This window comes from Leopardus geoffroyi, chromosome D4 (assembly GCF_018350155.1).
Source record: "Leopardus geoffroyi isolate Oge1 chromosome D4, O.geoffroyi_Oge1_pat1.0, whole genome shotgun sequence".
NCBI classification, from domain to species: Eukaryota; Metazoa; Chordata; class Mammalia; order Carnivora; family Felidae; genus Leopardus; species Leopardus geoffroyi.
Window position 1 is genome coordinate 56,058,473 of NC_059342.1, and position 13,340 is coordinate 56,071,812.

The following is a 13,340-nucleotide window of genomic DNA, read 5'->3' on the forward strand; positions in this document are numbered from 1 at the left end:
CTTATCTGACCTATGTCTCTAGAATACAAATAATGTCATGGTTTCCTACAGGTGCAGGCTTCAAACACATCTTGGGAAAGGACCTGCATAGTTGGATAATTATTATATAATCCAGGTCTGTCACTCAAATGTTGCAACCTTAGGATTTGCCAAAAAGAAAAAAATTGATGTTAAGTCCACACCCCGAGTTTCCAAGGCCAACGTCTCTCTTGACTGGTCTGTTCCTCCACTGGAGTATACTTTACTAAAATTTTGTTTTGGTTTTTTTGTTTTGTTTGCTCTTCTGTAATTCTTTACCGTGGCTGCAAAAAGAACTGAGACTCCTTTCTTTTTCCATCTAACTTTCAGTAACAAGTTCACTATGGGACATTCACTCCAAGAAACAATTACTGGTAGACCTCTACCAAGGGATGGAACAAGAGAAGTGTTACAGCTTGATTCTAGAATCTTGAAAGAAAAAGAAGTCTTAACAGGAAAGAAGATTTTGAGATTAAGATTTTATTACCAAAATGGCCTCTCAAAGTTCTAAGAGAAAACATCACCCTAAAATTTAATGTTATATTTTTCCAGCCTATGTCTGGAAGCACAACCATGTTAAAAGAGGCAATTCAGTTCTTCTTAACATTAAACAAAATTTTCTGAAAACCTGCCAAATACTAAATGTACCTTCTATTCACAGGTATAGACAATGTCAACGTGCCTTTTCACAAATGTCTACCTCATCGTTGACAACACTAGTAACTATGAAGACTCTACTGCCAAAATAACAGTATAATTTGCCAAAACATACCTGTTTAACTTTCGCTTCAAACTCTGAATCATTTTTATCGAAGATCACTTGAGCGAGACGCATCTGTTCAGCTGTTGCCTGAAAAGCACACACACAACTTTTAAAGAGTTGAGCACACAAAATAGAAGTTAGATGCCAAAATATGCTGCAAAAAGAAAAAAAGCTCTCAAGCACTACAGCACTATGTAACAGAAATACTGATTAACTAAAAAAAAAAAAAAAAAAAAAAAAAAAGGACTCTGAATTTAGAGCTCTAAAATGTATACAATCTGTTTCCATAAGCCAAATTAGCATCAAATTAAATGGCATAAAGGTCCCATTCCTTTGGCCAAATGACAAAGTTATTATTCATCTCAACTGGCCACGTGACTCATTTAAATTTTCTTTCCCTTGAGGAAAGGGAGTGACAAGTACTAGAGAAAACTGGAAGAACAAGAAGCCATGGCAACTGCTAGACACAGGCTTAGAACCAGCCTGGCTGTCAAAAAAGAAAAAGAAGGGGTGCCTGGGTGGAGCAGTCGGTTAAGCGTCCGACTTCAGCCAGGTCACGATCTGGCGGTCCGTGAGTTCGAGCCCCGCGTCGGGCTCTGGGCTGATGGCTCAGAGCCTGGAGCCTGTTTCCGATTCTGTGTCTCCCTCTCTCTCTGCCCCTCCCCCGTTCATGCTCTGTCTCTCTCTGTCCCAAAAATAAATAAACGTTGAAAAAAAAAAAAAGAAAAAGAAACTCTGCTGTCAACTCTTAAAAGGTATCTTGGTCAGTACTGAAGAGAAGGACTATATTTATCTAAATAAAAATTATGTGCAAGGGGGACGGGGGAAATGCCTGTGTGGCTCAGTCAGTTAAGTATCTGACTCTTGATTACATCTCAGATCTTGATCTCAGGGTCATGAGTTCAAGACCCACGTTGGGCTCCATGCTGGGTGGGAAGCCTACGTGGCGGGGGGCAGGGGAAGAACGGCGCCTGAGTGGCTCAGTTGGTTGAGCATCTGACTCTTGATTGCAGCTCAGGTCATGATCTCCCAGTTCATGGGATCAAGCCTTGAGTCAGGCTCTGTACTGGGAGTTTGAAGCCTGCTTGGGATTCTCTCTCCCTCCCTCTCTGCTCCTACTCCACTCTCACTCTCTCTAAATAATAAATACAGAGAAAAGAGAAAAAGAAAAATAGAATAAGGAGCAAAACCGATGAAAACACACACACAAAAAAACCTAGAGAACAAAGCACAATTGCTATCTTGTTTCAAAACTAAAAGGCACAGAGCACAAAGAAAATGATACAATACATAAAACAACACCTAAGTTTTTCTAACTCAGAAATAAAAATGAAAACTATACACAAAGAAGAAACATAATAATAAACGTTTACCAGTTAATGTTTCAAGAGAACTAGAAGGTGAAAGGGGAAAATATTTTAAGTAAAAATTTAGGGGTGCCTGGGTGGCTCAGTCAGTTAAGCATATAACTCTTGATTTCTGTTCATCATCTCACAGTTTGAGTTCAAGTCCCACATGGGGCTTGGCACTGGCAGTGAGGAGCCTGCTTGGGATTCTCCCTCTTTCCATGCCCTCCCCTGGCTCACTCACCCTCTCAAAATAAATAAACTTCAAAAAAAAAAACAAAAAAAAAAACAACCTCATTTTATACTCAAGTGTGAAGGACATAAATTGTTACCAGGACCTAATCACAAGGGAATATTATTCCCATGAGCCTTTCCTCAGGAATCAACAACAGTATTGTCCTTAGACAACCAAAATGACTATAGACATTGACATAAGTATTTTTTTTTTTTAATTTTTTTTTTCAACGTTTATTTATTTTTGGGACAGAGAGAGACAGAGCATGAATGGGGGAGGGGCAGAGAGAGAGGGAGACACAGAATCGGAAACAGGCTCCAGGCTCTGAGCCATCAGCCCAGAGCCTGACGCGGGGCTCGAACTCCCGGACCACGAGATCGTGACCTGGCTGAAGTCGGACGCTTAACCAACTGCGCCACCCAGGCGCCCCGACATAAGTATTTTTTTAATTGTTCTTAATGTTTATTCATTTTTGAGAGACGGGGGGGGTGAGGAGGGGCAGAGAGAGGGAGTCACAGAATCTGAACCAGGCTCCAGGCTCTGAGATATAAGCACAGAGCCTGTTGTGGGATTCAAACTCATGAACTGCAAAATCATGACCTGAGCTGAAGTCAGATGCTTAACCAACTGAGCCACCCAGGTGCTCCTGACTAAGTATTAATGGTGACTGCTGAGCATATACTCACTGTAAAAAAAAAAAAGGGGGGGGGGCAAATGATATCTCAAAGGGAGAAAATATGCTGTACAACAGGTAATGAACAGAGTATATAGATACAGTATAACTAAAAAGAAGAAGACTGGGGAATCTCTGCAACTTCCAGATGTGGCTTGTCAGCTGATTTAGGTCCCAAGGGTCCCAAAGGCTGTACCCTGAAGCAATGGATGCACCAACCTATCCTTCAGGCTGGCACTGGCTGCCATATTATCATATTTACACTTGAGGGCCACCTCTATCAAGGAAAATATGATTGTAGGGATATTGGGGTGGCCTTGTATTAGGCCTGTCGTATGGAAAAAACATGTAGTAACTGTCACATAGAACAAAGAGGCTAAGTCCTGTCACCTTTATGATAGGGACTGCCTGTATTAACCTGTACTAAATGTTGTTGTTGGGAGACAGAACTTGGCTTTGTTTTGGGAGCCTCCCATCTCCTTCAGATACCCTGCCAACACCCTGTATTTTCAACCCAACATGGGGCTTGATCCCACAACTCTAGATCATGACATGAGCCAAAAATCAAGTGTCGGATGCTCTACAAACTGAGCCACTCAGGCACCCCAATTTCTTGATTCTTATTAGGCAGTCCTGTGATTATTTTTTGTTTTGTCTTAAGGTTTTTAAAAAAAAATACACTCAGTTGAGGAGTCAACTTCGGCTCAAGTCATGATCTCAAGATTTGAGTTCAAGCCCCACATTGGGCTCGCTGCTGTCCATGCAGAGCCCGCTTCTGTCTTCTATCTTCTGTCCGTCTCTCTCTCTGCCCCTCCCCATCTCATGAGCTCTCTCTCAAAAATAAATACACATTAAAAAAGAAAATACACAATAAAAGTATTCAGATACCACAATCTACAACTTACTCTGAAAAGGTTCAGGGGAAACACTATGTGTAGTTTCTCCTTTGTAAGAAGGAGAAAAAGATAAAGTAAACATGGTAAAAATGTTAGCATCTAGGAGATCTGGATGTAGGATATTCAGGAATTAGGTGTACTACTATTGCAACTTTTCTCTAACTCTCAAAGCATATTTTTTGTTTTGTTCGTTTGTTGTTTTTTTTTTTTTTTTTTTTTTTTTTTTTAATTTTTTTTCAACGTTTATTTATTTTTGGGACAGAGAGAGACAGAGCATGAACGGGGGAGGGGCAGAGAGAGAGGGAGACACAGAATCGGAAACAGGTTCCAGGCTCTGAGCCATCAGCCCAGAGCCCGACGCGGGGCTCGAACTCACGGACAGCGAGATCGTGACCTGGCTGAAGTCGGACGCTTAACCGACTGCGCCACCCAGGCGCCCCTGTTCGTTTGTTTTTTAAAGTGAGATTCAAAGAGACTGAAGTAATTCATCTAACTGGTAAAGTGGCAGGCCCACTCATGGTCTTCTCTCTTATCTCCCTCTAGTTTGATAGGTTATCTCAGAACACCTCTACCTTTGGACATTTAGAATTGAGTAATAAACATCTTACAGAATAAAGTTTTCCCCCCACCCTAGGTTGCTTCCCTAGGAAATACTTCCTAGAATGGGAGAATGGGATTAATGGATAAATGAACATGAACACAATTTTATTCACACTGCTTTGCGAAATTCTCAACACACATTTTTATTTTTTATTTTTCTCACCCCTCCCAACCCTCATCACAAGTTTTTAGAAAGGAAAATTAGGAATTTAAGGGCCTAAGAATCTTTCCTACAGCTCAGTATGCAGTTTTTTTCATCGCATTGCATAAAATGAGCCATCCCCAAAAGGCCCATGGAGAAACTAATGACAACTCTTGAGAGGAAGAGAGTCCCCTCCCCTAGTCTGGAGACTGATTCACTGGATATCAGCCCAAGAAGGTTACTTGGGTCTAAGATGAAAACAATTTATAATCCTGACATTTCATGTGGCCCTCCTTTAAAAGATTACACTTTTATCAAGTTTTTCTTCTTTTTAATTTAAGAGAGAAAGAGAGAGAAAGAGCACAAGCGAAGAAAAGGGCAGAGGGAAACAGAATCTCAAGCAGGCTCCATGCTCAGCAAGAAGCCTGAGGCAGGGCTCAATACCACGTTCCTAAAATCACAACCCGAGCAAAAGTCAAGAGTCACTCAACCAACTGAGCCATCCAGGCATCCCTTAAGATTTTATTTTTGAAGCACCTGAGTGGCTCCGTCAGTTAAGCACCCAACTCTTGATTTCAGCTCAGGTTATGATCTCACAGTTCATAGATTCAAGCCCTGCATCGGGCCCTGCATTGACAGTGTGGAACCTGCTTGGGATTCTCCCTCTCTCTCTCTCTCTGCCCCTCCCCTGCTGGCATGCTCACACTCTTGCTCTCTCTCCCTTAAAAATACACATAAAAAATTTTTTTAATTGTTTATTTTTGAGAGAGAGAGAGAGAGAGAGAAAGAGAGAGAGAGAGAGAAAGAAACACAAGATCTGAAGCAGGCTCTTTACTGACAGACAGCAGAAACCCTGATGCGTGGCTCAAACTCACAAACCACAAGATCATGACCTGAGTCAAAGTCGGATGCTTAACTGACTGAGCCACCCAGGTGTCCCAAAAGATTTTATTTTTAAATAATCTCTATACCCAATGTGGGGCTCAAACTTACATCCCCAAGATCAAGAGTCACATGCTCCATCGACTAAGCCAGCCAGGCATCCCTAAAAGATAACACTTTTAATCTTGACTGATTAAATAAAAACAAAAAAATATTGTTTTCATCTTTTTTTTTTTATTATTAGCAGGGTTGCACCTATGCTTACTTATAACTTGTATTCCTTCTTTGATAAGAGGCTGTTGATAAAATATTTTCTTAAGCATTCACCTATAAAGGGAGGGCCTATTCCAAAAAGTCCAAATTTTTCCAAAAATAGGTAGTTTTTCTTGATTATTTGTGAGTAAGTATCAGGGTAAATATATTTAGGAGTAAGCACTGTATAGATGTAGGTCTGTTGACAGAAGCAAAATACAAGGCTAAAGTTATACTGAAAAATGTAAAACAACAATTAAGTAGAGTCTATGCTCTGTGTCTCTCTTTTTTATATTTTTTACTGTTTATTAATTTTTTCAGCTTTGCAAGACATAGGGTTTTTTTTTTTTTAATATGAAATTTATTGTCAAATTGATTTCCATACAACACCCAGGGCTCAATGTTTATTTATTTTTGAGAGAGAGGCAATGAGAGTACGAGCTGGAGGGGGGGGTTGGGGTGGGGGGTGGGCAGGGAGAGAGGGAGACACAGAAACTGAAGCAGGCTCCAGGCTCTGAGCTGTCAGCACAGGGCCCGACGCGGGGTTCGAACTCACGAACCGTAAGAGAAATCATAACCTGAGCCAAAGTCAGACACTTAACCGACTGAGCCACCCAGGCGCCCCTACTTTCTGTGTCTCTTAGTATCAATAGGGCACTTGGGTATGAATGACTATTAAAAAAGTACCTGTAATTAGCTATCAAAATATAGTCAAGTATCAATCTGAAATTTATGATGGGTTTCTAGAAAAAGGTTTGCAAAACTAGTCAATAACATGTATAAAATGCTCTATTTTGTACCAGGTACTGTAGTTAGCATTTTATTTAAATTGTCTCACTTCATTTAAAATAATAATATAGGGGACAGGCTCTGTGCTGACAGCTCAGAGCCTGGAGCCTGCTTCAGATCCTTTGTCTCCCTCTCTCTGCTCCTCCCTTGCTTGCTCTCTCTCAAAAATAAACATTAAAAAAAATTTTTTTTTAAAGGTTGGGGGCACCTGGGTGGCTCAGTGGGTTGAGTGTCTGACTTCAGCTCAGATCATGAGTTCATGGTTTATGGGTTCGGGTCCCGTGTCTGGCTCTGTGCTGACAGCCTGGAGCCTGCTTCAGATACTGTGTCTCCCTCTCTCTCTGCTCCTCCCCTGCTTGCGTGCTCTCTCCCACTCTCAAAAATAAACACTTAAAAAAAATTTTTTTTAAATAATAATATAGGGGCATCTGGATGGCTCAGTCAGGGTAAGTGTCTGACGTCGGCTCAGGTCATGATCTCATGGTTCGTGAGTTTGAGCCCCGCGTCAGGCTCTCTGCTGACAGCTCAGAGCCTGAGCCTGCTTTGGATTCTGTGTCTCCCTCTCTCTCTGCCCCTCTCCCACTCACAGTCTGTCTCTTTCTCTCTCAAAAATAAAATAAACATTCAAAAAAATTTTAATAATATAAATAAATCTAAGGTAGAACTATTTATTTCTATTAAATAGAAATTAAATATTTTATACATATGGGCCTTATTAACTAAAAGCCATATAATATTAAAGGACTCTTTCCAGCTAATAATGCTTGAAAGTAAAGGCAGCTTTTTATAAGTGTCTTATAATTCATTTATTTCTCTACTTCAGAGTATTACTTCTCCATATATTCTGGATTCTCCAAATATATTCCAAGCACATACCTAGATTAATAATAAAGAAAAGGAAGAGCACCTGGCTAATTCAATCAGTAGAGTATGCGACTCCTGATCTTACGATTTTAAGTTCGAGCCCCATGTTGGGTGTAGAGATTACTTAAAAATAAAATCTTACCAAGAAAAAAAAGAAAAGAAAAAGAAGAAAAAGGAGATAGCTAGATGCTAACAGTAGCAGAAAAATGTTCAGAATCAAGTAGTTGACAGTGTCTATGAATCACTGCTTCTCTTTCCCATTATGTAAAATCTACTTTATAAAAACAAGATTCAAAATCCTAAGGTTTCCTACAAAAGACATATGTGCTTCCTACTTAACGTAACTCTAAACAAAGCAAACAAGAGTTTCACAAAAACTTACCTGTACTACTTGTTTCTGTAGTTGTGATGCCTGTGTTCCTGAAATCTGTGTTTTTTCCCGAGAACCTCGGGAACGGTCACTGCTCACCGAAGTCATCATATACAGTATATACAAAATAACGTATGTACAAAATAGAAAATCTGCAAGAAAGCAGGCATGGTAAGCAGGCATGGTAAGCAGACATTCCAAATTACAGTATGAGGCAAGAAAAAAATCCAGGGATAAGGAGGAAACATGAGACAAAACATAAAAGTTCTCTAAAACACAAATTCTCAAGAAATAATCCATTAAGGTTTTACATTTTCCTAGCAACAAGTGGACCAATTTTACTAACTAATGCAATCTCAAAGTTTAGGGAAAAATAAATTTAAAAAATGGGGCGCCTGAGTGGCTTAGTTGGTTAAGTGTCCGACTTCAGCTCAGGTCATGATCTCACGGTTCTTGAGTTCAAGCTCCATGTAGAGCTCTGTGCTGATAGCTGGGAGCCTGGAGCCTACTTCGGATTCTGTTTCCTTCTCTCTGTCCCTCCCCTGCTCATGCTCTGTCTCTGTCTCTCAAAAATGAATAAACATTAAAAAAAAATTTTTTTTAACGAAAATCTATAGTTTAAAATTATAGCAATTCTAAACAAAAATCTCAGGAGCTCCTGGGATGCTTAGTCAGTAGAGCTGACTATTTAGTTCACTTGGACAAGAGGAATCCCTCTCTGAAGGCCAGCAGAATGAAGGAGAGGTACTACAACAGCTAAATTTTTATGATTAGGAGACAGTCAACAGTTTGTTGTATCAGTCTTTACTTTTTTTAGTAAAATAGGCAAGAACATCTGCAGAGAATGGGATGGGTGAGGAATGTTAAGAAAATGGATTCTCTCAGAATAAACTTAAAAAGGGGGGAGAAGGGCTGGGGGCCTACATGGCTCTTGATTTTGGCTCAGGTCATGATCTCATAGTTCATGAGATCGAGCCCACTGGGCTCAGTGCTGACAGTGAGAAGCTTCCTCGGGATTCTCTTTCTTCCTCTCTGTCTGCCCCTCCCTGACTTGTGCTCACTCTCTCAAAAATAAATAAATAAAACACTTTTTAAAAAAAAAAAAGGGGGGGGGGTCGGGGAGCACCTGGGTGGCTTAGTCAGTTAAGCGTCCGATTTCGGCTCAGGTCATGAGCTCACGGTCAGTGGATTAGAGCCCTGTGTCGGGCTCTGTGCTGACACTTCAGAGCCTGTAGCCTGATTCAGATTCTGTCTGTCCTGCCCCTTCCCCACTTGCATGCTGTCTCTCTTTCAAATATAAATAAAACATTTATTTTTCTTTTTTTTTTTTTAACATATGAAATTTATTGTCAAATTGGTTTCCATACAACACCCAGTGCTCATCCCAAAAGGTGCCCTCCTCAATACCCATCACCCACCCTCCCCTCCCTCCCACCCCCCATCAACCCTCAGTTTGTTCTCAGTTTTTAACAGTCTCTTAAATAAAACATTTTTAAAAAACTTGTTTTTTAAAACGGGGGGGGGGGGCAGGGGGGTCTCCTGGGTGGCTCAGTCAGTTAGGCGTCCAGCTCTTGATTTCAGCTCAGGTCATGATCTCATGGTTTGTGGGACCAAGCCCTGTGTCCGGCTCTGCACTGACAGCGAGAAGCCTGCTTGGGATCTTCTCTCTCCCTTCCTGTCCTTCCCTCACTCAAGCTCTCTCTCAAAATACATTAACTGATTAAAAAAGAAAGAAAGAAAGAAAATGGCAAAAGCTTGTAATAGCTACTAAGGGAAATACAAGGGGAAGTTGATAGAAAACAAGTAGAAAGAATTGAAGAGCGACACTGAGGATCCCAAATGAAAGCAGAAATCCTAAATATATAGGTGGCACTAATCCACATATTACCATGAAAGCAAAGCTAATGTCAGAAATTGAGAATTGCAACTGAATAATCAAGGGAGATGTGGGTTAAGATGAATAAACCCCTTGTTGAATTATCTCACGAAAGAATTTTAAACCAGAAAGAGTCCATTTATTCAAGGCACAGATGACATCACCAGGTGAAGAGCTGCTCTTATCTACCTCTAACACTGGGGCCTTTCCCATAATACGTATTTGAAAACATCCCTTCCTAAAGAATACTCTCCAGCTTATTACGATCCTGGCTGCGAGATTCACAACCTCACTAAAGGCAAAGAATAACACTTTTAAATAATGTTTTCCAGGGGTGCCTGGGGCTCAGTCAGTTAAGCATCCGACTTCGGCTCAGGTCATGACCTCATGGTCCAGGGGTTCAAGTCCGGCGTAGGACTCTGTGCTGGCAGCTCAGAGCCTGGAGCCTGCTTCAGATTCTGTCTCCCTCTCTCTCTGCCCCTCCCCAGTTCACATTCAGTCTCTCTCGCTCTCAAAAAGAAATAAACATAAAAAAAATTTTATGTTTTCCATTAAAACTGTATTTTATTCTAGTATGATTGACTTACAGCCTTCTGGGTCATTAAGTACTCAGACAATTTGGGTACTTTGATGAATTTGATGAAAAGTATGGACTCTCCCCTCAGAAAAATGCATAGCCACATACAATGCTGCCTGAAACTTCAGGTTTACATCTCCCATACCCTTCCCCAAAGCAATGGGCAACCCCACTCCACCCCCTCAATGCCCACAAACAGCCAGGCAAAAAGCCATGCTCCAAGAATTTACAACAGCTCTCAGGGCACCTGGCTGGCTCAGTCTGAAGAACATGTGACTGTTGATCTCTGAGTCATGAGTTCAAGCCCTACACTGGATATTTTTTAATAAATAAACAAACATTTTTAAAAATTTTTGGAAAAGTTCAAAAATATAAACTATTAGGGCCCTTATTCTTAAGGGTATCCTTGATCAGGCCAATATTAAATGTAACTGCTGGGGCACGTGACTGACTAAGTCAGTAGAGCATGGAGACTTTTAATCTCAGGGTTGTTAAGTTCGAGTCCCAAGTTGAGTGTATAGATTACTTAAAATATAACTGCTCATTTGGTCATGAATCAAAATCTCATAATTATCACACTTTTTAAAGGGGTTCTCTTCTCTGCTTCCCTAAAAACCAAAAGCACCTGCTTTGCTCCAAAAGAAACAAGGGAAAACTCATATCCTCTTACATTCAATAAACATATACTTAAGTCTTAATACTTAATCATCATACTACTATCTATGTCCTCTCTAGAGAAACTGGCTATTATCAAGATCTGCGGAAATGTTACAAATACACTTGATTAATGGTAATGTTAAAAGTCATGATTTATCTAAATATCTTAGACAAATATAATTAGTGGGAAAACCTATATATCCTTCCCTCCAAATCACATTTAAGAGCATCAACTGGAACTAGAGTAACCCTCTATGACTTACAAATATCTGCTTGAATCAATATGCTAAATAGGAAACATGAAACAATGTACTTCATATCAAATTTTTTTTCAATGTTGGGCCTTCGTGACTAAAAATTAAAACTGGAACTTAACAGTTTACACCACTTGGGGCACCTGGGTGGCTCAGTCAGCTAAGCGTCCAACTTCGGCTCAGGTCATGATCTCACAGTTTGTGAGTTCAAGCCCCGCATCGGGGCTGACCATTCAGAGCCCGGAGCCTGCTTTGGATTGTGTCTCCCTCTCTCTCTGCCCCCTCTCTCTCATGTACGCACTCTCTCAAAAATAAATAAGCATTAAAAAAATTAAAAACACTGTGTACCACTTATAAGATGATTTCATGGTGAGATGTCCAGGAAAGAGGCATTTTACACTGCCCTAATTGGTCCAACCTATCTAGGATAAGCTGTAACCTATCCATCCCCTTAAGGAAGCCTAGAAGAAGTTCATTATCTGCCATCTCAAGGTCCTCTTTTTTTTTTTTTTTTTTTTAATGTTTATTTGGGGGGGGGGGGCAGGAGCAGAGAGGGAGACAGAGGATCTGACGCAGGCTCCTTGTTGACAGCAGAGAGCCTGACACAGGGCTTAAACTCAGGAACCCTGAGATCATGACCTGAGCTGAAATCAAGAGTTGGACACTTGACTGAGCTACCCAAACGCCCCTAAGAATCCATTTTCGTAACATCCTATTTTTAGTTTACAAAGTATCCTATTTTTTATCTTATTGTACACCACAACAGTCTTAAGGAATAGATAGATATTATTGCTATCCCCATTCGTACATGCTGAATCAAAATGGACAAAATATTCTTTGGAAAAAAAAAATGTATGAGTTGTCTCAGCCCTCAAAATTCTATGCTATAGCTTGTAGCAAAACTTCTAAATACAAATGTGTGTGTGCAAAACAATGTACAAAAATTAAGTATATGTACCTATATGCCAGCTAAAGGGAAAAAAATAAGTCAATTTCTTAAGAAATTGTCTATGACTCCTTCTGCACTACAATGGCAGTACTGAATAGTTGTAACAGAAGCAAGGCAGAAAATATTTACTACCTGGCCCTTTACAGAAAGTGTTCTAACCCTTTTTTAGAGTTAGAGTGGTAATTCTCCCTCAACTACAGATTCAATTTAATTCTCATCAAATTTCTAACAAGGATTTTTTTTGAAGTTTTTTTTGTTTTTTTTTTTTAATAATCTCTACACCCAACATGGGGCTTGAATTCATGACTCGGAGATCAAGAGTCATACGCTCCTCCACTGAGCCAGCCAGGCGCCCCTCTAACAAGGTTTTATTGCCTAAAACCTTACTAGCCTGATTCTAAATTTACATGGGAAGCAAATGGTCAAGAACAGCCAAGATACTCCTTCAAAACGAAACAAAACCAAAAAGCAAAGGAACAATACTTACCTTACAGGTACCAAGGATTATAATGCTTCAGTAATTACAAGAGTACAGGGATAGAAAAACTGGCCAATGGATCAGAACAAGAAGCCCAGAAAGAGACCCAAGCATATACAACTATGGTTTCTAACAGAGATGGCACTGCATGTGATGAGAAAAGATAAATTCTTTTTTTTTTTTTTTTTAATTTTTTTTTCAACGTTTATTTATTTTTGGGACAGAGAGAGACAGAGCATGAACGGGGGAGGGGCAGAGAGAGAGGGAGACACAGAATCGGAAACAGGCTCCAGGCTCTGAGCCATCAGCCCAGAGCCTGACGCGGGGCTCGAACTCACGGACCGCAAGATCGTGACCTGGCTGAAGTCGGACGCTTAACCGACTGTGCCACCCAGGCGCCCCAAGAAAAGATAAATTCTTAAAGAAGTGAGGTTGAAAGAAGTGGTTGATTATACTTAAAAAAAATTTTTTTTATTAGACCATACATTAAAAAAGTCAAATTAGGGGTGCCTGGCTGGCTCAATCAGAAGAGCATGCAATTCTTGATCTCGGGGTCATGAGTTCGAGCCCCACTTGGTATAACAATCTGGCCTTATCTAATAAAGGTGAACATGTATATACCCTATGACTTACATGCTATAGAAGCTGGTAACTTTTAGAGATTAAGAATGACCTAAGACCAAATCATAGCAGAGCCAATGATTCCAAAAAGAACAATA

The 13,340-nt window shown here is 40.3% G+C and overlaps 1 protein-coding gene across 10 annotated transcripts in view; it reads right to left on the reverse strand.

Moving 5' to 3' along the window:
* Positions 1-13,340, reverse strand: part of UBAP2 (ubiquitin associated protein 2) — a 113,407-nt gene that overhangs the window by 74,118 nt on the left and 25,949 nt on the right. For 9 of the 10 annotated variants that reach the window (XM_045467838.1, XM_045467837.1, XM_045467836.1 and 6 more), the window contains exons 2-3: positions 7,843-7,982; positions 791-868 (exon numbers count right to left, since the gene is read on the reverse strand). In XM_045467838.1, the coding sequence (XP_045323794.1) occupies positions 791-868; positions 7,843-7,941 (177 nt within the window). In that variant the 5' untranslated portion in view covers positions 7,942-7,982. The remainder of the gene's footprint in view (positions 1-790; positions 869-7,842; positions 7,983-13,340) is intronic. The other variant, XM_045467842.1, reaches the window with a different exon arrangement.